Consider the following 27,297-nt stretch of genomic DNA (forward strand, 5'->3'; position numbering starts at 1 on the left):
CCCCTCAAACGCAGGAAAGGAGGAGGACCCCGAACCAAGGTGTGCCCGCCCTTATATAGACATTTCAAATTGCCCGCCCTGGATTCCAAACCACCCCCCAGATACATCATACCTACATCACAGAAAGGGCGGTCAACAACAGAAATCTGAGTGCATTGTTTACCTCCTGTCTGGCAGGTTACCTGTTCATGGCCACTTGTTTGGATACCCTGGGGAGCCTGGCCAGTCTTTTGTAATGACAAATACTTAGTTCCTGAGCCAGGTCACAGGCTCACCCTATTCATACACAGACAGACATATCCTTAAGACAGGATTTGTGAAGGAAAAGACAATGAGGAGGCTTTTCCATTTTCCTTTGACTTTGCAGAGAAAACATTTGGTCAGTTTGGGAGCCAAAATGGTTTCATGGTTGTTTTCCTGTGCTGCTTTAGACATGTGGTTTATTTATTTATGTACCTGTTTGCTTGGTACATTTATTATATATATAAGACCTTAATTTTGTTTATTTCAGCTCCCACCAGGGGTTTGAGCTAAGGAGGTAGAGGCATACCCACACCCACATCCACCAACACCCTGAGGCCTGGGGGCTGCATTTTGCAAGTGCAGCCGAAAAGTTTATTTAGAAATGTCTGCCCTCCAGTTCTTTCTCTCTTGACAAATTTATATTGGAGGTGATGCTGAATTTAACTGCAAATTGTTTCTTACAATGTGCATCAACCATGGAATGAATGTTTGCTTATTTCCTTTTTGTCCTTGATTTCTATTGATTACTTATGCTACTCCGTTTTAAAACCAATAAAGCATTTTAAGAAAATAAATAAAAATTTACATCCCTTTTCCTCCAAGGAACTTAAGGTGGCGTATGTGGTGGTCCTCCTCCTTTCTCCATTTCATCCTCAAAACAAACCCTGGAAGGTAAGCGAGGCTGAGAGGCTGTGACTGGCCTGAGGTCGCCCACGGCGAGTTTTGCAGCCGAGTGGAGATTCGAACTCTCGTCTCTTGGGACCTCTCAGGAGGACGAGCACGAGGCTCCTGGGCCCTACCTCACAGGGTTGTTTTGCAGATAAAAGGGGGGGGGGGGAGCAAGCACAACTGCACACGTCACCTTGAGCTCCTTGGGAGAAACTGCGGGATGGAAACGTAATAAAATAGATAATTCATAATAAGTGCAAAGGGACGCGGGTGGCGCTGTGGGTTAAACCACAGAGCCTAGGACTTGCCGATCAGAAGGTCGGCGGTTCAAATCCCTGTGACAGGGTGAGCTCCCGTCGCTTGGTCCCTGCTCCTGCCAACCTAGCAGTTCGAAAGCACGTCAAAGTGCAAGTAGATAAATAGGTACCGCTCCAGCGGGAAGGTAAACGGCGTTTCCGTGCGCTGCTCTGGTTCGCCAGAAGTGGCTTAGTCATGCTGGCCACATGACCCGGAAGCTGTACACCGGCTCTCTCGGCCAATAAAGCGAGATGAGCGCCGCAACCCCAGAGTCGGCCACGACTGGACCTAACGGTCAGGGGTCCCTTTACCTTTAATAAGTGCAAAAGAGAACCAAGCACAGCTAGAACTGCCTCAGGAGATCGCATGTCAACTGGCTGAGAAACAGAGTTTTGGTTACCTTCCTGCTCTGCCTGCGGCTGCCTAGGTGGGACTCTTTGGCGTTTCTTAGCACCAAATGAGTTCCTTCTTCCAGTTTCTCCCCTCCCCACATCACCACTAAGGAACAGTCTGGGGCCACACTGGGCCTCCTATAGCAACCGACTCCCCACTTTGATGGATGAGCCAAGTTGGGGGGGGGAGGGAGGGAGGTGGTTGGATGGGCGGGGCTCCTCCCCTTTGCTGCAAGGAGAAAGGAATTTGCCATGTGATTGACCAAGCCCAACAGGAAGCTGCAGTGAGGCTGATAAGACTTCCACCCTTCCCAGGCTCGGCTAAGAATAGGGCGGGAAACAAAAGGACTGCAGCCAGAACCCAAGGAGATCAACAACTGGTCTTGGGCTTACAGGAGACATAGCAGAGCTCTCTGGGCCTGCAGGCTCCTCCTCGTTGGAAGGGTGTAGTAGCTTCTTAAACAAAACCCACACACACAAAAGGCTGGGCAACTCCTACTGGAGTCAGGCTGGCACTGCAAAGTGTTAGGTATGATGCTAAGTCCAGTCTGGTATGGTTTGCCGGTGTGATAGGAATTTTGAGGTCTTAGATATATGTTAAATGTTCATAAGTGTCCCAACCAAGCACGTACATCGATCAGCACAGGAAGACTGACCCGAAACCATTTTTGATTCCCAAACTGAAATGTTTTCTCTGCAAGGTCAAAAGCCTCCCCATTGTCTTTTCCTTCACAAATCCTGTCTTAAGGGCACATTTAAGATATGAATAGGGTGTGTGCCTGTGACCTGGCTCAGGAACTAAGTATTTATCATTACAAAAGACTGGCCAGGCTCCCCAGGCAATCCAATCAAGTGACCATTAAACAGGTAAGCTGGCAGACAAGAGCTAAACAAGTCACTCAGATTTCTGCTGTAGACTGCCTTTTCTGTGATGTAGCTCTGATGTATCTGGGGGGTGGTCTTAGGTTACACCCCTTCTGTGGTGTATGTATGATGTATGGAGGGGTGGTCTTGAGCTCCAGGGCAGGGAATTTAAACTGTCTATATAAGGCCTTGCGCGCCACTGTTCTGGCTTCCTCCTCCCTCCTGCGTGTGGTAAGGGGAGCACCCTGTTGCAACAGATGAATAAAGATCAGGCTTACTAGCTGCTATGCTTCTCAATATTCTCTGGTTGGCCTCTGTTATTCTCTCCTACCAATAGGGATCCTATGTATAAGGGAAACAAGGGCAAATTTTGTTTATAACAGAGGGACAGTCCCGGGTTTACAGAAGCCGCCCCAGTTTCTGATTTGATTCCAGAATGTCCCGCTTTTCCTTAGGAAGTCCCTCTTTTCAGCGAGAAATTTTGGAGGGTATGGGTTTGACATGGCCAGCAATGCCTTTCCAACTTATCAAGCAGAGAGGCAGAAAGAGGGGCAAGGAGTAGATACTGGCCAACCACCCAAACAAAAACTAAGATTCTCAGGAAGCCCAAGCACTGCGTAGGTCAGTCATTGTTCTTCCCTGCCTGCCATTATTTCACAGAATCCCAGAACTGCAGAGCTGGAAGTACAGGAAACCTTGGAAGGAAGCTACAGTGGTGCCTCGCAAGACGAAATTAATTTGTTCCGCGAGTCTCTTCGTCTTGCGGTTTTTTCGTCTTGCGAAGCACGGCTATTAGCGGCTTAGCGCTATTAGCGGCTTAGCGGCTATTAGTGGCTTAGCGGCTTAGAAAAGGGGGGGGGAGGAAAAAACTCGCAATAACTCGCAAGGCGTTTCGTCTTGCGAAGCAAGCCCATAGGGAAATTCGTCTTGCGAAGCACCTAAAAAACGGAAAACTCTTTCGTCTAGCGAGTTTTTCGTCTTGCGAGGCATTCGTCTTGCGGGGCACCACTGTACCAAGTCCTCTTAGGTTTTATCATACTCAGGCAAGAAGGGAAAGCGGAGTGTAGTCAGAAAACACACTCTGGACTTTAAGGAGGCTGGTTTCAAAAAGCCCAAAATAACTACTGGGTGAAAGTCCCAAGGTCAGAAATACTCCGAGAGGAGTCCAAGATGGATGGGAGCTTCTTAAAGGCAAAATACTGAAGGCACAAAGGCAGACCAACAAGAAATATAGGTGGGAGGAACCAGAAAAAACTGGTGCGGCTGCAGAGGAAGAAGAAAAATATTTGCAACCTGTCTTGCGAGCCCGAGTTCATTCTGAGCTTTGGCCCGCCTGACCTTCTCGCTGCAACTGTTGACTACTAGTTTGTATTCTTCCTTTGAGATTTCCCCTTTCTTGTTTCTTAAATGTGCCCTTCTTAAATCTCAGCTCATCTGTAAGCTCCTTTTGCAGCTACCTTGATTCGTGTGATGGCAAGATGGAGGGGGGCGGGTCTCTGGTGCTCAAGGTCATACGGGAATATTTTATTACCTTTAATTAATTAATTTTATTGGTTGCTCTTTTCCCATGGCAACTCAAAAGAGACTTATAATATTTTAAGCAGAACAAATAAACATTAAAACCAGCATAAACACCCTGTTGCATCAAACCATCTCATTGCAAAAAAGGGCCATAAATAAGTTAAAAGTAGAAGGCCTGGTTAAAAAGTAATGTTTTTGCCTTTCCTGGCACCTACAGATATGCGATGAAGGTGTCAGAAGAGCCTCCCTGGGTAGAGCAAATAGGGAGCCACCACTGAGAAGGCCCAAGCTCGTCTTGCTGCCCTCCAGACTTCTTGTGGAGGACACACATGAAGAAGGGCCTCAGATGATGATGGCAGGGTCTGGGTTGGTTCGTACGGGTCCTAAGCAGTTTAAGGCTTTAAAGTTCCAAAACCTGCATTTTTAACTGAGCCTGCAAACTAATTGGTAGCCTGTGAAGTCAGGCCAGGATTGGTATCACGTGCCCAGACCGTCTTGCACCAGTGAGCTATACAGTGGTGCCCCGCAAGACGAATGCCTCGCAAGACGGAAAACTCGCTAGACGAAAGAGTTTTCTGTTTTGGAGGTGCTTCGCAAAGCGAATTTCCTATGGGCTTGCTTTGCAAGACAAAAATGTCTTGCGAGTTCCTGCGGTTTTTTTCCCCTTCCCCCCCTTTTTCTAAGCCGCTAAGCCGCTTATCCGATAAGCCGCTAAAAGCTGCTAAAAGCCGCTAATAGAGCTAATCTGCTAAGCCTTCAATGGGCTTGCTTCGCTAGACGAAGAGACTCGCGGAACGGATTCTTTTCGTCTTGCGAGACACCACTGTATGTATGTATGTATGTATGTATATGTGTATACACACACACACACACATATCAGCATATGCATACCCCAATGCTCTAAGAGCAGCTATTTAACAGCAGCTACTCCCCCTGAATTCCCTCCAGGCATGAAAAATAAAATAGGACATGTCACGTTGGATCTGAGTCAACACTGGCCTAACCCAGCGCTCTGTCTCCGGCAGCAGTTAGCCAACCGTTCCCTGGGGAGTCTCATGAGGAGGATGAGAAGAGTCTCCACCTCCCTCCTCTTGTTCCCCTTTCTTCTAATAAAAGCTGCCCTTGCAGGCGGCCGCCACCCCTGTGGCAATGAGTTCTTCAGGCTTCACAGGCACCTGGTTAGAAGAAGACACTCTCTGCCCGGTGTCCGAGCTGCTAGCGCATTTCGCGTTCAGTCTATGCGACAAGGTCACACGTGAGGAAGGGAGCAGTGGCTCCCAGGAAGACCCTCGAGCTATTTTGCGAGCTGCCTTGCGGGGAGAGCCGGGTGCGAATGTGATCCCATTCAGCAGCCTGGGTTAAGGGGGCGGGTACGTACGCAGTGGGAGAGCTCAGAAAACCCAGGCTGTGTTGCCGAGTTGCTGGCACTCAGAAAACACCACCAGGCTAGGGGACGAAATGTCTGGCTCTGGGGAAGGCAAGTTTCATTGGTTCATTGGCTCCCCGCCCCCCAACCAAAGAAAAACCAGACGGCCACTCAGCTCCCTTTTCTTCTTTCAATTATTTCCGTCGCTGCCAAAACCCATGGAAAAGCAGAAACAGATCGCTTCTGCGCAGCTGTAAGCGCCCTCCGCCCCCCCTTCCACATACTTGCGCAAGCTAAATTATGTTTACACCCCCCCAACCCGGCAATGTTCTTTCCCCCAACCCTATGAGAACAACATTCCACCCAGCACATTCCTTCCAGAAGGGGAGATTATGGCATTTCTCTACGGGGCGAGACCCGCAGCTGCCATGTTGGAAGGTTCGGCCCTCGCGCCTTGACATCTGGCCAGACTGGAAGAGGCTGGAGGCTAGGCGTTTAATAAAAAGGCAGCGGTACCCCCCCAGGGAAGCCAACCTCTCTCCTGGAAACACACAGCCACCAGCACCGTCACGGGGGGCACTTGGGTAGAACGTAGTGGAAGGGAGCATGGCAGGACTCCACTAATTCACTCCATGCCTTTGACCTGCAGGATTTGAACTCCATGCAGTATCTGTGTGAGTGTCTGGAGGCGGTTGGAGGATGGACGGAGGCTAACAGATTGAGATTGAATCCTGACAAGACAGAAGTACTGTTTTTGGGGGACAGGAGGTGGGCGGGTATGGAAGACTCCCTGGTCCTGAATGGGGTAACTGTGCCCCTGAAGGATCAGGTGTGCAGCCTGGGAGTCATTCTAGACTCACAGCTGTCCATGGAGGCACAGGTCAAATCTGTGTCCAGGGCAGCTGTTTACCAGCTCCATCTGGTACGTAGGCTGAGACCCTATCTGCCTGCGGACTGTCTCGCCAGAGTGGTGCAAGCTCTGGTTATCTCCCGCTTGGAGTACTGCAATGCGCTCTACGTGGGGCTACCTTTGAAGGTGACCCGGAAACTACAACTAATCCAGAATGAGGCAGCTAGACTGGTGACTGGGAGCGGCCGTCGAGACCATATAACATCGGTCTTGAATCGGCTCCCAGTACGTTTCCGAGCACAATTCAAAGTGTTGATGCTGACCTTGAAAGCCCTAAACGGCCTTGGCCCAGTATATCTGAAGGAGCGTCTCCACCCCCATTGTTCTACCCAGACACTGAGGTCCAGCACTGAGGGCCTTCTGGCAGTTCCCTCACTGCGAGAAGCCAAGTTACAGGGAACCAGGCAGAGGGCCTCGGTGGTGGCGCCTGCCCTGTGGAACGCCCTCCCACCAGATGTCAAAGAGAAAAACAAGTACCAAAGTTTTAGAAGACATCTGAAGGAAGCCCCGTTTAGGGAAGCTTTTATAAGTTTGATGTATTACAGTATTTTAATATCTTTTTGGAAGCCGCCCAGAGTGGCTGGGGAAGCCCAGCCAAATGGGCGGGGTATAAATAATAAATAATAATAATAATAATAATAATAATTACTGCCCTGCGTTTTATTTTTTTAAGAGTCATTCCCTTTGTGCTTTGGAACTCCCTGCCTATTGACATTAGGCGGGCCCCATTGCTGTACCTGGACAGCAGTAGCGGGAAAGGCTGTCTGTTGCTAGTCGCAGACGTTGGGTGTGTTATTTGTGTGTCCTACATGCACGGGAAAAAGCTGTGTTTTGCATTCAGAGAATGCCCCGGGTTCAAATTCTGGACCCTGCCAGTCAGCGCAGATGACAGATGAGCCAGCTGCCTCGCTTGGCACAAGGCAGCATCCTGCATCCTTAAGCTCACCTTCGGTCCAGCTTTCATGGATCGACGCCTTCTGCCTGAACTTCTCGGCCAAGTGGTCCAGCCTCTCCATCCTTCGGATCTCATTCAGCAGCCACTCTTCGTAGCCTTTCTCCGCCTGCTCCAAGTGCTGCCAGCCATTATTGATGTCCTGGGGAGGTTTTTTGGGGGGAGAGGGAAACGTTCAGCATTGTAACACTTCTGCACTTGCATCTCATGTCTCAGCTCAGGCTAACCCTCTCCCCCAGGTGGCTGTAGATCAGGGGTCAGCAAACCTTTTCAGCAGGGGGACAGTCCACTGTCCCTCAGAGCTTGTGGGGGGCCAGACTATATTTTTTGGGGGGGAATGATGCAAGAGCACCATGAGCACTCCTGCAGCCAACTGGAAACTGCGCCTTGGTTTTCGAACGCTTTCGGAAGTCGAACGGAATTCTGGATCGGATGCCGTTCAAGAACCAAGGTACAACTGTATATATAAACCACCCTAAGCAACCGAGAAGTGAAACACAGCAAGACAAAGACATCAGTTCCGCTTAATAGCTTCTAATAGCATTTCTGAAATTGTTCTAATTGCCTTCGTTGCAAACCCATTGGGATTGACTAGGGAACGGAAGGCAGGTGAGTTGGGGAAGAGATGCAGTCTGAGCATCGCTTCCTCTTAGGACTTCTGCCTGTCCTATCTGGGGGTCCGCTGGGCTCTCCCTTAATCTTGCAGGCACACACGCTCGTAAACATAGAGCAAGGGGCTGTACGTAGCTACTGGATGACCACCCACTGCTCCCGACAAGCTGGTGTCTTCCGGCTGTTTTGGACTCCAAGCTGGCTGGGCCCGATGGAGCCAGGAAGAGCTGGAGGGCAGCAGGTTAGGGAAAAGGCTGCTCTGCCGTTTAGAGACACTGGAAGAGGCACCTGACTGTACATGTCATTGAGTTCTTGTTGATTGAGTAATACATTGTCACAGCAACCTTAACAACAGCCTTGGAATATAGGCCAGCGTCCGCATATTGCAGATTAAAGGGACACAAGGATGGGGAAAACACCCAGTGATTCTGGCTCTATGGTGCATTTGCAGCCAAATTGAGATTTGACATTAACTCCAACCCAATTGCTCTGTTGGGACACGGGTGGCGCTGTGGGTTAAACCACAGAACCTAGGACTTGCCAATCAGAAGGTCGGCGGTTCGAGTCCCCACGACGGGGTGAGCTCCCGTTGCTCGGTCCCTGCTCCTGCCAACCTAGCAGTTCGAAAGCACCTCAAAGTGCAAGTAGATAAATAGGTACCGCTCCGGCGGGAAGGTAAACGGCGTTTCCGTGCGCTGCTCTGGTTCGCCAGAAGCGGCTTAGTCATGCTGGCCACATGACCCAGAAGCTGTACGCCGGCTCCCTCGGCCAATAAAGCGAGATGAGCGCCGCAACCCCAGAGTCGGCCACGACTGGACCTAATGGCCAGGGGTCCCTTTACCTTTACCTTAGGGAGAGTGCACCCAATTATTCTCTCCGCAGTCTTTACAACCCTGGACAGCATTGTTTTTCCCCCTGACCTGTAGTAATCTAACCTAGAGGTTACCAGAGCATAGGCGGCAGAAGTTAGGCTACCTTTAATTGCTCTGTTGGCCCAAAGCTGAACCAATTCAGACTCTGGAGGTGCAGGGCACCCACCCAACACCACCTGGAACTCCACTCTGCCACCCTATCGGCTCCCTTCTGCTTTTTTAAGCGGGCACACTCACCGAGACCATCTTCCCCTCGGAGGGCATGAAGGCTGGCCGGTTGCTTAGCCGCAGCTTGGTCTGCAAGGTGTTGAAGTTGATCTCCAGCTGGCACTTCTCCTGCACCTTGGGGGGCTTGTGAACCCGCCGGTAGTCACGGAAATCCTCCAGCTTCTGCTGCATCTCCTGTATGGTCTTCTGCGGGACGCGGTTCTCCAGCCAGGGGATGGTGCGCTGAATCCACTCCAGCAGCTGAGGATCGGATTGGCGGGGTGGAGGAGAGAGACGGAGGTCAACGACAGCAAGGGCAACAGCCCCAGGGATATAGTGGCTCCTCGCCACCGCCCTCCGCAAAGCCCAGGGACCACCTGCGACAGGCCCAGTTCCTGCACTCTGCTCAGCCAGTTATGGCAACCATAATTCCATTTATGGTGGCCCAAGTGGGACAAAACTGCTTCACAAAACAGCTCCCACATAAGAACATTAAGGACAGCTGAGTGGCAAATCACAGGCCAGCATCCTATTCTCACAGTGACCAGCTGCATAATAATAATAATAATAATAATAATAATAATAATAATAATAATAATAATATTTATTTATACCCCGCCCTCCCCGGCCAAAGCTGGGCTCAGGGCGGCTAACATCAGTAAAATTACAATGGAAACATAATGGGGGGGGGGAACCAATTTAAAATGCAATTTAAAAAGCAGCCTCATTTCAAAAGTAGCCCATAAATCAAAACCGTAAGGGGAGGGAAGACGTAAGGGTCAGACTGAGTCCAAACCAAAGGCCAGGCGTAACAGCATTGTCTTGCAAGCCCTGCGGAAAGATGTCAAGTCCCGCAGGGCCCTGGTCTCTTGTGACAGAGCGTTCCACCAAGTCGGGGCTAGTACTGAAAAGGCCCTGGCCCTAGTTGAGACCAATCTAACCACCTTGCGACTTGGGACCTCCATGGTATTGTGGACCTTAAGGTCCTCCGCGGGGCATAACAGGAGAGGCGGTCCCGTAGGTACGTGGGAAACCCTGCAGGAAACTCTGAAGCACGGCCAGAACATGACCGGTCTCTCCAGCCGGTGGTTTCCAGCATGGCTGGAGCATCTGACCCTGGAGGCACATGGCGGGCAGCCACTGGCAGCCTTACCCGCCTCCCCCAAATCTGGATGCCACAATCTTTAGGGAGGTCTGGCAGCCTCGGCGCTTGCCCCATGGGACTCGCAAGGGGAAGGGGGCCTCCTCACACTTACGTCGGAAGCCAGCTTCTCGTAGTCTTCCATCAGGTGCTCATTCTCCTGGTTCACGGCCAACACTTTGCAAATCCGGTTTGCAGCCGTCTCAGCCTGTGGGGGGGTTTGGGGGTGGGGGGAGAGGAGGGAAAACCAACATGGAGGAAATGGTGGTACGAGAAACAAGCAGGCAAATCAAACACATGAAAACGACAGCGGCGACAGAACGGCCTGGAGCCGAGGCACAGCGTGGAAAGGAGGTGGCGAGACAGAGCAGCCCTGCAGAGCCCGCCGGGTGCAGCCGCAGGCAGACAGAGCGTGGTTTCGAAGAGAAGCCAAGGTGGGTTGAGAGACTCTTGTGGCGTACCCAAGCGTCGCCCGGAGGCTGCACAGGTCTCGTCCCCATTTGTAACCCACCCTTCCGTAACCCCCAGGATAGCAACTTACCGTATTTTTCGCTCTATAGGACGCACTTTTTCCCCTCCAAAAATTAAGCGGAAATGTGTGTGTGTCCTATGGAGCGAATGCAGGCTCGACTTCAGCGATAGCAACACGAAGCCTCCGAAGCGCAGAAGGAGCACTCCTTCCGCACTCCGGAGGCTTTGCGTTGCTTTCGCTGAAGCCTGGGGAGCGAGAGGGGTCGGTGCGCACTGACCACTCTTGCTTTCCAGGCTTCCGGGATAGCCGCCTGAAGCCTTCGGAGTGCAGTGTGAGTTCCTGCTGCACTCCGGAGGCTTCGGGTTCCTTTTGCTGAAGCCGGGACAGCAAGACTCTCCTGGCTTCACCAGAGAGGGAGAGCTGTGCAGCACCCCTTCAGCCAAGCGGGAGGAGAAATGGAAGGGGCTCCTTTTCTCCTGCCGCTTCGTTGAAGGGGCGTGGAGCAGAGAGGGGGAGATTATTTTTTTCTTGTTCTCCCCCTCTAAAACAAGGTGCGTCCTATGGTCGGGTGCATCCTATAGAGCAAAAAATACGGTATTTATGGACAAGGCAGCTAACACTCTAGCCCTGCAGCTACTAGTGTAAGTTACGAGCTAGGCCTGAGGTTTGCAGACCCGTCAGACCTCTGCACTTTTGAGTACAGTTGAAGTTCCTACGGAAAAGGGGTGACCCAGCCAACCTCCCTTGGAGCTAAGCGCAAGCGTGCTCTTCCATTGCATTCCGCACTCCGCAGATGACGGTCGCCCGGTTTGGATGTACGCATCTCAGCGTGCCAAGCCAAGCCAAGCCAAGCCAAGCCATGTCCTTCCCTTCTCCGTTCCCTGTGCGTAGCAACGACAGCGCATCCTGAACTAATTAGCTACGGTCTCCCATTAAGTCTGAGCCGAAAAATATAGAAAAAAATAATGATTGGGATACGGAGGGGATGGTTTGAACTTGGTTCCAATCCGGGTAACCATGGTTTCCTGGTTCAGGATGAATTGGGGAAACCATGGTTAAATTAAACCGGGAAGCAGCAAATTGCAGTGGAGGGAGGGAGGGAAGGAGAGGAGAAAGGACAGAGCACATGGGTGCAAAGGGACACACATACCTCAGCTTAATAAGCCAAGAGAGGTACGTCTGAACCAGATCGTCATGTTCTTATCTAGGATTTGGCATCTACGGAAGAGGTTCAGATCTACCGCTCGTCTTTACTACAGTTTAGGTTTCAGTAAAGTTATGTCTATTATGTTTAGTCCTGGTTTCCCTGTCTTTCATTTCTTTGCGATGTGCTCCACAGATTTTCAGCGGCTTGGTTTTGGGGAGCTCTTATCTCCCCGAAGAAGAAGAGTTTGGATTTGATATCCCGCCTTTCACTCCCTTTAAGGAGTCTCAAAGCGGCTAACATTCTCCTTTTCCCTTCCTCCCCCACAACAAACACTCTGTGAGGTGAGTGGGGCTGAGAGACTTCAGAGAAGTGTGACTTCAGAGAAGAAGTGACCAAGGTCACCCAGCAGCTGCATGTGGAGGAGCGGGGAAGCAAACCCGGTTCCCCAGATTACGAGTCCACTGCTCTTAACCACTACACCACACTAGCTCTCCTCAACATCCTCAACATTTCATTTCAATCGACAAGAGGCTTTCCTAAACAGCACAACCCAGTCTATCCTTATTCAGTACTATTGAATGTTTTCTATCCTGCCTTTCTGATAAAAGAGAGCGCTCAGACCAGCATACATCAACCCCAAAAAACGCAACCATGTAAAAAAAAAGAGAGAGAGAGAGAAGTGACAGTTACAGAAATATTTTTCTTTAAAGGAAAAAGAAAGCGTAATAGCAGTGGTAAAATATTTTTAGAAAATCAGTCACACACACACACACACACACACACAGAGCCTCTGGAACAAGCAGTGGTGGCCCTATCTTACTAGAAAGCAGGGGGGGGGGAGGTAACACAGAAGCCATGGGATGGGGGGAAGTCAAGAGATCGAGTACCTTGCAAGGAGCAGAGAGAGTCCAAGGGGAGGAGATGGAAGCCAGACTTCAAGAGAAAGGGTGGAGAGGGTCTACAGAAGGACGGGCAGAGGGAGAGAGCCATGGAAGAAATGAGTTGCCAACAGAATAGGATATTCAGAGGAAAATAAAAATATATATATTTGCTCTACTAGGAGAGAGAGAGAGAGAGAAAAAAAAAGAGGATAAGCCGCACATTTGATGGGGAACCTTTGGCCCTCCGGACTATTGCTTAACTACAATGCCGCTGCAATGTATTCTATTTTTAAATGGAAGTTTGAACCAAAATGGCAATAGGTCCATCAGAGGAAGTGGCAGAAGGTGAAATACTCTGTATAGGGGAGAATTCTCTTATTTAACCACATCACAGTTAAGTGGTGCTTCCCACTGGTGCTGTCGTAAAGTCACAATTCTAGGAGGACTTTGAGATGCAGTGGGGGGGGGGAGAACAGCATGAGGAGTAATAATAATAATAATTATTATTATTATTATTTTATTGTTTAGACCCCGCCCACCTGGCTGGGTTTCCCCGGCCACTCTGGGCAGCTTCCAGGAAAATATAAAAAATAATAAAATGTCAGACATGAAAAACTTCCCTGAACAGGGCTGAGTCCTAAAAGTTGTGTACAGTGGTACCTCAGGTTACATACGCTTCGGGTTACATACACTTCAGGTTACAGACTCTGCTAACCCAGAAATAGTGCTTCAGGTTAAGAACTTTGCTTCAGGATGAGAACAGAAATTGTGCTCCGGCGGCAGCAGGAGGCCCCATCAGCTAAAGTGGTGCTTCAGGTTAAGAACAGTTTCAGGTTAAGTATGGACCTCTGGAACGAATTAAATACTTAACCCGAGGTACCACTGTAATTCTTTATCTCCCTGGCATCAGGTGGGAGGGCGTTCCGCAGGGAGGGCGCCACCACCGAGAAGGCCCTCTGCCTGGTTCCCTGTAACTTTACTCTGGTTCCCTGAAAAATTAAGGCATCCAGGGTCTATAATATTGTACAGAAGCCTTGCCCAGCTCCAGCTGTTTTGGACCACCTTGCTGTCATCAGCCTCAGCCTGCATGACAAATGATCGCAGGTGACGGGGAATTTGGGGGAATGTTGTCTCTTAGGAATCAAGCGCTGGAGGTCACCAGGGACCTCAAACACATCCCTGCGCAGCTGTGCCTGTGTGCTGCAAACAAGGCACAAACTGCAGGCTTGGAAGAAGATTCGCTTGGCCTTTTCACCAGAACTCTAATGCCGACCAGCTGGAGGCAAGATCAAAAATGGGGGGCACAGAGTCCGCGTCGTACTGATGGAACCAGACGCTGGCACAACCTGCGGCACAATGGCCAGAGGGCAGAGACGAGGGTTCGAATCCCAACTCAGCCACGAAACTCACTGGGTGACCTTGGTGCAGTCACTGCCTAACCTACCTCGCAAGGTTGTTGTGAGATCGGAGAGAGAAAAAGGTGGGATCACAAATGCAACAAATAAATAAGCACATTTTTTTAAAAAAAATGTGAGTTACTACCAGATCAGGAATTCTAGCAGTCTAATTCAGTTGGGGGAGGACGGAGACACAACGCTTTTCTCCCTCTGCATTTTACTATGTAAGACAGAGCTATTCCGCCTGGCTTTCCAATTTGAACTTAGCCTGATCTTTTATTCCCCTTCCTTCCCCTCCTCCCCTTTTTATGAAGATTACCCGCTCTGAGATCCCACAGCTAATTCTCCCCTGGTCTCCTCGCTGGCCCAAAGAGGACTAACTTAGCCAGCTAGCCCTGGTGATCATCTAATGTTTATTGGATGGATTCCCCCCCCCCCAAATTGATTTTTGAATTCTGAATTTATTCACGTTTTATGCTGGGTTTTTTGTTGCATCAATTAAGTGTTTTAAATTTGTTGTTAGCTGCCCCGAGCCCGGTTTTCTGAACCGGGAAGGGCGGGGTATAAATAAAAAATTGTTATTATTATTGGGAGTCAGAAACTCTTGCTAATCAGTGATCTGCGGCAAATCAACTGGCAATCCTGACCTGCCGTGTGTGTCCCCCCCCCCATAAACCGGCGTTCCCCGAAAGCGGTGCAGACGGGAGGTGTCTCCCCAAACATCTGGAAGATGCTGGGTTGGGGCGGGGAAAAGGCTGCACAGTACAGTGGTACCTTGGGTTACAGACGCTTTAGGTTAGAGACTCCGCTAACCCAGAAATAGTACCTCGGATTAAGAACTTTGCTGCAGGATGAGAACAGAAATCGTGCTCCGGCGGCGCGGCAGCAGCGGGAGGCCCCATGAGCTAAAGTGGTGCTTCAGGTTAAGAACAGACCTCCGGAACGAATTAAGGACTGTATTTTTCGCTTCATAAGACGCACTTTTCCCCTTCTAAAAAGTAAGGGGAAATGTGTGTGCGTCTTATGGAGCGAATGCAGGCGGGAAAGGCCCTCAGGAAGGAGAACAGACTGACGCGGCCAGTCAGCCCCTTCTCCCTCCTCGTAGAAAAGCCTGCAGGAGCCGTGTGCTCCTTAAAGGGTGCGCAGCTCCTGTGGGCTTTTGCGGGAGCTGGGGGAATTGCCATAACCACGCACCGCCTCTCCCGGCCTCTCTTTGGGGCTGGGGGAAATAATATTTTTTTTCTTGATTTCCCCCTCTAAAAACTAGGTGCGCCTTATGGTCCGGTGCGCCTTATGGAGCGAAAAATACGGTACTTAACCCGAGGTGCCACTGTAGAGTGATTTGAGCTGCCTTCTGCAGCAGGGTTGACCTGACCCGGCAGTCTGATTTAGAAAAGCTAAATTGGTTGGTTTCCAAAACATACGGGGTGCAGCGGATCGGCCTGGGTTCCTCAGTCCACTAATTTAGCATGCTCCCAGACAAGCTTCCCAAACAACTTGGAGTCCGTGAACACACACACACACACACACACACACACACACACACACAGAGGCATGCCAGAGAGAAAGCAGTTACAAGGCGAATAATCAATCCCAGCTGATGGGGAGAACTTGCCAGCTGAGCTCCAAAGCCTGGGATCAGACACAAAGGACAATCATAAAAAAAAAAGATTGGCAAGGCTATAAATTCACACAGTCCAGCTCCCCGCACCCCAGCAAACACACCCACCCACACCAAGGGGAGGGCACGCTTGCAAATGCAGCACCCCGGGTGCAATCAAGTTCAGGCTTTTATAGGGGAGGGAAGAGTCTGACCCTCGTCTCCAGCTGGAATATGCAGGACGATTTGCTCGGCCAGAGAAAGGGGGAGCTCCGCTTCCTGCCTATAAAGGATTTACACGTTCGGAGCCAATAAATTAACGCCAAGCTTTAATGGAAAACACTTGGCTGAAGTTCGGTGGCAGATCTAACATGCTTAAGGTTTGGAGGGGGAACAAGCTACAGAAAAACCCACATAAGACAAGAACGCCTTTTCAAAAGCATCCATCGGAGTGTTTGGGTGAGGTCATTTCTCTCCCCGCGTTAGGCATGGCTCTTTTTTGCCTTCCATGCTGAGCGAAGCTTCCAGCTTTCGCTGGCGGCCAGAGGCAGGCAGTGAAAACTTCTTTTCTTTTTAACGCAGAGACGTTTCCTGCAAGCTAGCTCCCTCGTGCAACCTGAGAGTCTGCCCAGAGCTGCCGGCAAAAGCCCGATTACTTTTTTTCCGGACGGTCAAAGGATCCAGAAGGATCCAGCTGTTTTCACCCACCCACCGAAGACGCTCATCTGACAACATCCACAGCCTTCTAGCGTTCTGGCTCTGTGGGTTTTTAATTCCTCGGCCCTTTATTTTAAATAGATTTGCCGCGGCAAATTTCCTTTCCTCTGTTTTGAAGTGATTTGCGATTTTAATATTGTGTTACTGGTTGCATCCTTTTTTTTTAAAGGATTAAATATATATATATATATATATCCAGAGAACATTAGCGATAAGGCAGCCTACAAACTGCATTAATAAAAAATACAAATGGATGTTTGCCGGGGTCTGCAGCCATCAGAGACCGCCAGACTCCTCTGAGTGCAGGTTTGAGCTTTCCTTGCTTCGAGCCTTACAAAACAGGGGCTTTGCTGCCCTGTCACTAATTTGGGGGAAATGGATTACCGTATTTTTAGGTATATAAGACTAGGATTTATTTAACAAAAAAAATAGGTTTAAAATTGGGGCTCGTCTTATACACGGGTAGTGCTGAGGGCTGTCTTCTTAATTTGGAATCCCTCAAAATAGGGTGTGTGTTATACATGGGGGCATCTTATACACAGGAAAATACGGTAATTACAGGATCGGGTTAGTTTGCCGATTCCACACAGACTGATGGGGAAATTCACTTAATATGGGTGAATTAACCCGAAGGTAAAGGTAAAGGGACCCCTGACCATTAGGTCCAGTCGTGGCCAACTCTGGGTTGCGGCGCTCATCTTGCTTTATTGGCCGAGGGAGCCGGCGTACAGCTTCCGGGTCATGTGGCCAGCATGACTAAGCCGCTTCTGGCGAACCAGAGCAGCGCACGGAAACGCCGTTTACCTTCCTGCCGGAGTGGTACCTATCTATCTACTTGCACTGGCGTGCTTTCAAACTGCTAGGTTGGCAGGAGAATTAACCCTAAATGCCTTCAAATCAGTCAGGCAATCAAGTCAGCTGAAGTCTGTACTTCCCTACCCCCCCAAATTTGTTTCAATGAATGTGGGGAGAAAGGAGAAAGCATCTGTGGTTTGTGAGAACAAGGCCGCAGGGGGTCTCCAGGCTATTCCAGATGAACTATTATGGACTATGAGGGCAGGATCCTGACCGAGGCACTGAAAGGAAGTTTCACAGATGAAGGCCACAACACAATATTTGCCCGTTCGGATCTGAGGTCAGAAGACAGAAGCAGAATATTTAACCCCTTGGGAATTTTGCTTTTAGGAGAGCTCTGAGTGGGATACCTTTCAGAGGGCAGGGTGAAGGAAAAGCAAGAACGATGGCTTTTAAAGAGAGAGAAAAACAACAACAAGGGGCAGAGTAGTATAATGGCTAGAGCAGCGGTGAGGAACATGGGTCGTTGGGATTCCAACTCCCATCAGCCCCAGACAGTTCAGCCGTTGGTTAGGGGTGATGGGAGTTGTAGTCTAGCACCACAGATCCCCCAGGCCTAGGTTAGAGTACTGGACTTAGACCAGGGAGACCCAGGTTTATGTCCCTGCTAAGCTATGAAAGGGGACACGGGTGGCACAGAGCCTAGGACTTGCCGATCAGAAGGTCGGTGGTTTGAATCCCCGCAAGGGGGTGAGCTCCCGTTGCTCGGTCCCTGCTCCTGCCAACCTAGCAGTTCAAGAGCACATCAATGTGCAAGTAGATCAATAGGTACCACTCCGGCGGGAAGGTAAACGGTGTTTCCGTGTGCTGCTCTGGTTCGCCAGAAGCGGCTTAGTCATGCTGGCCACATGACCCGGAAGCTGTACACCAGCTCCCTCAGCCAGTAAAGCAAGATGAGCACCAGAACCCCAGAGTCAGTCACGACTGCACCTAATGGTCAGGGGTCCCTTTACCCTTTACCTAAGCTATGAAAATAACTGGCAGCCGCCACCTCATAACCTGGGCTGCAGAGAGGATTTTTTTTTTTAAAAAAGGGAGGGAGCCACCGCCAAAGACCGGGAATGCTTTCAGGAAATTAAACATTGGCAGCCTGACACACGAGCCAAAGGCGGTGCATCTTGCAGAAATGCAAGAAGGCATTTGATACGGAAGGACGAAGGTTAACCTTCCCATTAAACTACTCTTCCGGTTTCTAAGGTGCTATATTATAATTTTTAAATTCTTCTGGAAGGATTCATTTAAAGACTTTCTTTAACTTTTTTGAAGACCTTGTTCTTTTAAAGGAGTTTTTAGGTTTTTAAGGTGAGTCTTTTTAAACTATCTTTTTTAAAAAATTGTTTTAATTTATTTTTCCCCGAAGTAAAATGTCGACTGAGAAGTCCAGAAATCTGGCCAGGGGGACAGGAATGAAGGAAGCTAAAAGCCAGAAGCGTAGGTGGGAAGGGCAGGGAGAATTTGTCAATGGTGGTGCCTAAAGCAAGGAGTTCTGCGTAGCCCGAGAGGCAGGGAGACCCCTGAAGACGCTGACTTGGAAGACAGATCTGCCATCTTCCCAGCTCTGTGCAATGATGGCAATAGGCTTGTTTATAATCCAGAGCAGAGGGGAGGGAGGAGAGAGGGGATTGGGTTGGGATGCAGAAGAGGGGTACACACTGACTGCACAAAAAGGGGGAAAGCTAGATCAGAATTCTACACCCGAAAATTGGAACTTCTGCAACCTGCATAAAATATGCAAAGCAGGCAAATTGACATTCCTAAGTACCGCATTTTTCCATATATAAGACTATATTTTCAAGTTTAAAATTGGGGGTCGTCTTATGCACGGATAGTGCATATGGGGGACTTCTGTATTTGGAGTCCCCCAAAACAGGGGTCGTGTTATACAGAGGGGTGTATTATATACGAAAAAATGTGGTATATTTTTCACCATTTACTCAGCTTCTGTCAGGAGAAGCACAGGACCGCAATGTGGACTTGCAAAGCCACCCAGAAGTCAGAGGATGGCAAGTTTATTTTTGCCAGGGATTCCCCAAACAGAGCCAAGCCTTCAAAACACTAAGGACTAGGAGCTTGCTTCTGTTAGGATTTTTTTAAAAAGAGCTAAGGCTCTCGGGGTGTTACAGTTCGTACTCAGTCCCCCTATCCTGCCCTTTCATATTAGGATGGAGACATCAGAAATTGCACTGAACGACTCTTGAGTATCACTGCAGACGAACGCTGTTCATTGCTGTAGAACAGCCAGTGACCAGCGGATGTTTTTGACTACAACTCCCATCATCCGTGACCCCGCCGGCTGGGGCAGATGGGAGTTGTAGTCCAAAACATCAGGAAAGCATCAGGCAGGGAAAAGGCTGCAGTGGGGCACACAACACATTCGGAGGAGCTACCTACCTGGTTCAGAACTCAGCTCAGGGGCCGTTGCCAGTTCAGTCCCAGAATATGCGCATTATTGCAAGAGCACCCGTGGCTAAAGCAGAAACTTCAGAGCAGCCTTTGCCAAACTGCTGCCTGGCACTGGCGGGAGTTGTGGTCCAACAGGGCGGCAGGTTGGCAAAGGGTACTGATGACTGAGGCTATCAACCAGGTTTTGCTCCTAGCTATAGAACAAGCCCTGGACAGGGAGGAGACCCAACAGCCAAGCCTAAATGGCCTTTTTTCAACCAGAAGGTGATTATTTCAAGGAAGACTTTTCTGGAGGTCTCTCCAGAAAGCCAATGCCACACCCTGGGAACTCCACTGCTTGCATACAGCTAGGAACAGAGTTGCACAGTATTCTGGCAGAGGTGACGATTAAAGCAAATCTAGAAGCTGCTCCTCGCCTGGAGAATTTTTGCGGGGAGCCAGAAGGCTTTCAGTCTCGCAGGGGGCTTGATGCATTCCTAGTTTACCACCTGGATTTTTAACGAAACAAAAATTCAAAGCCACTCCGCCTCCCGGCCTAGTTGACCCTCCGCAGGCATGCCCTTTCATGCAAATGTAAACCCTGCGCTCCGGAAAGTGGGTGAGGAACATGTTAGAGGCGGTTTAGACTAGCCAGGTAAAAGCAGCAGCAGCAGCAGCAGACAGCCCCGCCCAGGCAAAGCTCACCTTCTGAGCCCCAGAGAAAGCGTGATAGAAGCAGGAGACGTAGGTCATGATGGCCTTCTCATCGGGCCTGAGCGTGCCTACAATATCTGCGCAGGAGGAAAGAGAAAAAAAAGGGAAGCAAAATCAAGGGCACAATGCAAGATCGTCCCGGCTCCCCCTCTGGCATGCAGCAGAGGAGGGGTGGGGCAAGCCTTCGCTCCGGACAGGGACCCAAACCTCAGCTGGGACAGGGCTCTGCGGAAATAAACGTCGCCCTTGATTCGGGCAGCCCTGTAAACTCTCCAAGATAACTCCAAAGGACTCTCTGCTCTGCTCCTAAGAGCTCTTAGGACTGCAAGACAACTGGTTCGCTGCGCAACTCGGTGCCTCTTTACTCAAAAGGAAACGCTGGTGTGTTCAACGGGGCTTACACCCCAGGGAGTGTATTTACGATCAACCAAAGTCTCGGTTGATGCATTGGTGGGGCTGCCCAATTTTAAATGGTTGGGCTTAAGAGTTCACGGGTTCCCTTGCTTATTTTGAGAAGCTATTTTGGTTCCGGCGTGTTACTGTAATAACAAGTTCTTGCACTTCCTTCAGCCTCTCAAAAGGGCATCTGAAGTGAGGCTTTGCAAATATATTCCAGAAGTACAGGAAAACAAATACATCTGAATATAATTTGCACATATAATTTGTAAGGAGGTGGATAATTAATCCATGAAAATGCTGATTGCTTGGCAGCCCTCCCTGAAACCCGGCAGACCAAGCGGCTTCGACTCCAACCGTTGGGAGTCTCCCAAATAATATTTGAAAGCAAAGAGATTTCTGGCTCATTATGATCTTGTGTTGAACCCTGGATGTCAGACCCTGAGCTAGCTGAGGTTTGGGTTCCCAATGTTCTGCAAGTAGCTGCCCTCGGCACGAGAAGTCAGGAGAGCAACAGGGCGCTGGAAGGAAGAGGAGCTGTTAACAGTAGAGGCTCAGCCATGTCTGGTACCTTCTGAGCGCCAGAGAAGGCATGGTAGAAGCTGGAAACATAGGTCATAATGGCCTTCTCATCGGGCCGGGCCGTGTTGACAATGTCTGAAAAGCGAACAAGAAGCATTAAAGATACCAGGAGGCAAAACTCTCCCCCGTCCCCTGTTCCTTGATGATCTGCTGGCTCTAGCAAAATCTGCCACAGCTCTGGTGTCCACCTGTAGGCAAAGATTGAGCCCAGGGAAAGTCAAGGCCAAGAAGTCAATGTTACAAGTTACCAAGTGAGCCAGAACTGGAAGTTAACTTGTCCAGCACGGAACTAAAGCCAAGGATCTGAGATTTATACTGCCAGAGCTCAAGGCTGCACACACAACTGATGTGAAGGCCTATTAAAGGCTGAAGAGTTTTTACGACTTTGCAGTGGCTTCTCGCTTGCCCTTTCCTCCAAAAAAGAACTTTGAATGCAGAGATTGTGCCAGGCACATCTAATAAAACTCTGCGGACACCCACTGGAATCCGAGCGTTCCTGGTTTGTTTCGGGGTGTGGCTCCCTCGCTGCGGGGCTTTTCCTGCCCTCATCCCAGGGCTTCAGGGAGGAAGGCCTGCATTATATGTCCAAAGCCCCTTAGAAAGGAATGCTAAGGAAGCCGAACGAAACAGCAACAACAGGGGTTTTGCTCCACTAGCTGTCAGTCCCGTGAACTGAAGGCCACACTAGTGTCTGATTGGGCAGCAGCAGACTGGTCCTCCCCCTCGGCTCCACCAAATCACAAGCAAAGTATGAGCTTGAAGGAGCTGGGCAGAATTTCTCCCATGGCTCCTTAAGGAGGCCCATGGCTCACTTCAGAAACCAGGGGTGGGATTCACCATCCATAGCAGAGGTGGGGAAACTTTGGCCTTCCAGAGGTTGCTAAACTTCAACTCCCATCATGCCTTGCCATTGACCACGCTTGCTTGAACTGTTGGGAGGCATAGTTTAGCAATATCCAGAGAGCAAAAGGTGTCTTCTCCACCCGCCATGATCTAGAACCTGAGCAAGATCAGTCAGACTGAGTTGTGAGCCAGGTTCCCCGCGTCCCTGGAACGGGGAAATCTGTCTGCAGATAAATACAGGCACATTTGGCTCCTTACCTCTCTCGCCCTGACCTAGCCACTGTGATCCACACAACGGTCACATCCAGACTTGATTATCGTAACTCGCTCTACGCGGGGCTGCCCTTGAAGCTGACCCAGAAACTCCAGCAGGTGCAGAATGCCGCGGCGAGACTCCTTATGGGGTCCTCACCGCGGGATCACATTCACCCGGTGCCATACCAGCTGCACTGGATCCCGGTGGAGTACAGGATCAGGTTCAAGGTGCTGGTTTTAACCTTTAAAGCCCTATACGGCCTAGGACCCTTGTACCTATGGGACCGCCTCTCCTGGTATGTCCCATGGAGGACCTTACGGTCTTCAAACAAAAACATCTTGGAGATCCTGGGCTACAGGGAGGTTAGGCTGGCCTCAACCAGAGCCAGGGCTTTTTTGGCTGTGGCCCTGATCTGGTGGAAAGCTCTGTCACAAGAGACTAGGGCCCTGCAGGACTTGACATTTTTCCGCAGGGTCTGCAAGACAGAGCTGTTCCACCAGGCCTTTGGCCAAGGCACAGTCTGACCCCCTTCCTTTGGTAATCCTCACAGAACTCTAGCCCAATGGTTGCCATTAATTTGATTCTGAATTGATTTTAGAATGAATTGATTTTAGAATGTATTTCAATTAATTGATTGTGATTTTATGTAAACTGTATCACCTTTACTGTTGTTAGCCGCTCTGAGCCCGGCTTCGGCTGGGGAGGGCGGGATATAAATAATTTATTATTATTATTATTATAAGGTGGCAGAGTCCTGAGCAAAGGGACTGTACCACTTTGCATGGAGGAGACTCGTTCTTTCGATACTCCATGTAAAAACAAAACTCTCCACGCACAAACCCTTCACAGTATATGAAGGACGAAGGCAGCTGGATAAAACCTCTCCCCAAGTTTTCAACTTTCAGGAAGTCGTCAAGAAGGGGAATGTCTGAAATGCGACCGCACCACTTGCAGCCTTAAGCGGTACAGTCGCTTCTGCCTCAGGACTCCGCCGCCTACGATTTCTGTGTTGGGAGTGCTGCAGATCTGATCGGGCAAGTTACTTTGTCCCACAGGAATTTGGGCTTTGCAATTTGGGGTGTGTGTGTGGAGGGGCCAGGCAGCTAAGTGCAAGTCAGCCCGACGGAGGGAGCGTCAGTGACTCTCAGCAAGGCAGCAAACCCAAGGCACAGTGATTGACAGCTCTTTTGGGCTTCCGCAGCCCAGCCCTACTAAGGAAACTGCAGGATGGGGTGGGGGGGAGATACTTCAGCGCCAAGAACATCTTCCTCTGGGAATCGGTTGCACTGCAACGCTGTTACGAAATTTGTTTCTGGGAACCGAACACCCGAGCCCACGCTTCGAGAGCAGCTTCCAGCTTACCTTCTGCATCCAACATCTTGGGAATGTCGAGGTATTTCTCAGCGACCTCAAAAGCGTTGTTCAGATTCGTGACTGGATCATCCTGGAGAGAAGGGGGGGGGGGGTTGTCAGAGAGGCACAGCTGTTAGAACTGGTGCTGTCCCAAAGCCGAATCGCAAGCCTGCCCTGCCAGCTGAGAAGGAACATCCAAAGGAGAAAAGTGTTTCTCTGTCTCCCCCTGCCCCCCCCCTACAAGCAGCTACTGGATGGATGGCGGCCAACAGATTGAGGTTGAATCCTGACAAGACAGAAGTACTGTTTTGGGGGGACAGGAGGCAGGCAGGTGTGGAGGACTCCCTGGTTCTGAATGGGGTAACTGTGTCCCTGAAGGACCAGGTGTGCAGCCTGGGAGTCATTCTGGACTCGCAACTGTTCATGGAGGCGCAGGTCAATTCTGTGTCGAGGACAGCTGTTTATCAGCTCCATCTGGTACTCCCACCTGCCCGCAGGCTGAGACCCTTATCTGCCCACAGACTGTCTCGCCAGAGTGGTGCATGCTCTGGTTATCTCCCGTTTGGACTACTGCAATGCACTCTATGTGGGGCTACCTTTGAAGGTGACCCAGAAACTACAACTAATCCAGAATGCGGCAGCTAGACTGGTGACTGGGAGCGGCTGCCGATACCATATAACACCAGTCCAGAAAGATCTTCATTGGCTCCCAGTACGTTTCGAGCATAATTCAAAGTGTTGGTGATGACCTTTAAAGACCTAAACGGCCTCGGTCCAGTATACCTCAAGGAGTGTCTCCACCCCCATCGTTCTGCCCAGACACTGAGGTTCAGCGCCGAGGGCCTTCTGACGGTTCCCTCGCTGCGAGAAGCCAAGTTACAGGGAACCAGGCAGAGGGCCTCATCGGTAGTGGCACCTGCCCTGTGGAATGCCCTCCCACCAGATGTCAAAGAGAAAAATAACTACCAGACTTTTAGAAGACATCTGAAGGCAGCCCTGTTTAGTGAAGCTTTTAATGTTTAACAGGTTATTGTATTTTAGTGTTCTGTTGGAAGCCACCCAGAGTGGCTGGGGAGGCCCGGCCAGATGGGCAGGGTATAAATAAATAAACTGCCAAAAGGCCCTCGGAGTTGGACCTCAGTGTCCGGGCAGAACGATGGGGATGGAGATGCTCCTTCAGGTATACTGGGCCTTTGAGGCCGTTGAGGGCTTTAAAAGTCAGCACCTTTGTGCTTAGAAACATACTGGGAGCTAATGTAGGTCTTGGGATCCCGGAAGGTGTAGTTTAAGGGTGATGGGAGAATTTAGGAGGCTCCTATGCCCCTCCCAGACTTACAGCTCCTGCAGAGCTTTAGCAATCAATTATTCTTTATGTGGAACTCTTGGAACTGTAGCTTAGTGTGGGGAGCGGGGAGAGGAGGAGATTTCCTAGCAACACTCAGCACCCTTTGCAGAGTACAGTTCCCAGAATTCTTTGGGGGGAAGGCAAGACTGTACAAAGGTCATGATACAGGGTGCTTTTAAATGGATGGTGCAAATGCGGCCTTTAATTCCACTAAAGAGCCCAGCAGCCCACTGTGAGTGTTAGGGTATTTCACACACCCGCCCGACTACCACTTTACCTCCATGGCATTTCAGCTCAGGAAAAAAAATACCGCATTTTTCGCTCTACAAGACGCACCTAGTTTTTGGAGGAGGAAAACAAGAAAGAAAACAACATTCTGAATCTCAGAAGCCAGAACAGCAAGAGGGATCGCTGTGCAGTGAAAGCAGCAATCCCTCTTGCTGTTCTGGCTTCTGGGATAGGTGCGCAGCCTGCATTCGCTCCATAAGATGCACACACATCTCCCCTTACTTTTTAGGAGGGAAAAAGTGAGTCTTATAGAGCAAAAAATATGGTATGCTTTGCCACGTTTAACCCTGAGGCTGGTCGCTGCCATTCTCACGTTACGGACAAGGATATTGTGACTTGCCCCAGATTGCCCAGGGAGATGCTGGCTGAAGTGGGATTTGAAGCTGAGCTCTCAGGTGGTGCAATGGCTCAGTGCGTCCGGCTGTTAAGCAGAAGGCTGGTGGTTCAAGCCCACTCAGGGATAGCTGCGGGGAGAATTCCTGCATTGCAGGGGTTGGACTAAATGACCGTCCTGGGACCCTTCCAGCTTACAATCCTGTGATCTCACTCAAGCTAGTGACTCATGCTCATTTCTGGACTGGATTCTGGGGAGAGCATGTAGGACACAGCTAAAAACACAAATAGCAACGCTACTACTACTACTAAAACTCAATTTCGAGTCCTAAATGAGGGAGGGAGGAAGGAAGGAGCTGCTGTCGCCAACATACCTTTCTGAGCTTGTCATACTCAATGAGTTCTGGTCTGTGTCTGTGGATCAAGGCATTAAAAGCAAGGCCGTCTTTCCAGCTGTAAAAAGAAGCCCAAGGATACAGTTAGATTGCTTGGCTGTCCAAGAGGGGAAACTGCGGCTTCGGGGCAGCATTCCTCAAAATTGCAAGGCCCTCCCCCCCCCCCTTTCGGACAGGAGGGTGCTTTTCAGTACAGTAATGCTGTACTGTTTTTAACACTTGATTGGGAGCCGCCCAGAGTGGCTGGGGAAACCCAGCCAGATGGGCGGGGTATAAATAATAATAAATAATAATAAATAATAATAATAATAATAATAATAATAATAATAATTATTATTATTATTATTATTATTATTATTATTATTATTATTATTATTGTGGTACCTCAGGTTAAGTAATTCGTTCTGGAGGTCCATTCTTAACCTGAAACTGTTCTTAACCTGAAGCACCACTTTAGCTAATGGGGCCTCCTGCTGCCGCTGCGCTGCCAGCACACAATTTCTGTTCTCATCCTGAAGCAAAGTTCTTAACCCGAGGTACTATTTCTGGGTTAGCGGAGTCTGTAACCTGAAGCATATGTAACCTGAAGCATATTTAACCTGAGGTACCACTGTAGAATTATTATTATTATTTTCACAAAAATGTAGCAAAGAAAGGGCAGAACCACGCAAATGTCAAGAGAGTCGCTAAAAAGTAAGAACACAAGAGCCCGGCTGGGCTGTACTCAGGGTTCGTTCAGACCAGTGGCCAAGCCACTGGGACACCAACACGCAGGGTCTGAAGGCCACAGCCTGTTCCTGCCTATTTGCTTTCAATGTGGGGGTGCCACACAGCCAACATAACCACAGACAACCCCCCCCCCCCGCAACCTCCTCCAAGGATTCGCCTGTTCTCCTTCTCAAAGGCATCTAAGCCACCACAACATTATGGGGGTTGTATCCCAAGTGACTCCTCCTGTCAGTATATGGACTCCCCCCACCCCCGGTGCTAAATCTGTCCTAAGGATTCCCCCAACCCTCCGGAGCAGACGTGGGGCATGCAAGGTAAAGGACCCCTGGATGGTTAAGTCCAGTCAAAGGTGACTATGGGGTTGCAGCGCTCATCCCGCTTTCAGGCCAAGGGAGCCAGCGTTTGTCCGCAGACAGCTTTCATGTGGCCAGCAGGACAAAACTGCTCCTGGTGCAATGGAACACAGTGATGGAAACCAGAGCTCATAGAAACACCGTTTACCTTCCTGCTGCAGTGGTACCTGTTTATCTACTTGTGCTGGCGTGCTTTCGAACTGCTAGGTTGGC

General features: G+C 49.9%; 1 protein-coding gene across 4 annotated transcripts in view; it reads right to left on the reverse strand.

Annotated features, from left to right (window-relative positions):
- The window catches only part of ACTN4 (actinin alpha 4), a 133,089-nt gene that overhangs the window by 20,814 nt on the left and 84,978 nt on the right, over positions 1 to 27,297 (reverse strand). For 2 of the 4 annotated variants that reach the window (XM_083753704.1, XM_083753706.1), the window contains exons 6-11: positions 25,982 to 26,060; positions 23,651 to 23,732; positions 21,179 to 21,264; positions 10,162 to 10,254; positions 8,936 to 9,166; positions 7,209 to 7,356 (exon numbers count right to left, since the gene is read on the reverse strand). In XM_083753704.1, coding sequence (XP_083609830.1) covers positions 7,209 to 7,356; positions 8,936 to 9,166; positions 10,162 to 10,254; positions 21,179 to 21,264; positions 23,651 to 23,732; positions 25,982 to 26,060 — 719 coding nt within the window. Of the gene's footprint in view, positions 1 to 7,208; positions 7,357 to 8,935; positions 9,167 to 10,161; positions 10,255 to 20,202; positions 20,289 to 21,178; positions 21,265 to 23,650; positions 23,733 to 25,981; positions 26,061 to 27,297 lie in introns of all 4 variants that reach the window. The other 2 variants (XM_083753707.1, XM_083753705.1) reach the window with 1 other exon arrangement.

This window comes from Podarcis gaigeae (assembly GCF_964106915.1).
Source record: "Podarcis gaigeae genome assembly, chromosome: 8".
Lineage (NCBI taxonomy): Eukaryota > Metazoa > Chordata > Lepidosauria > Squamata > Lacertidae > Podarcis > Podarcis gaigeae.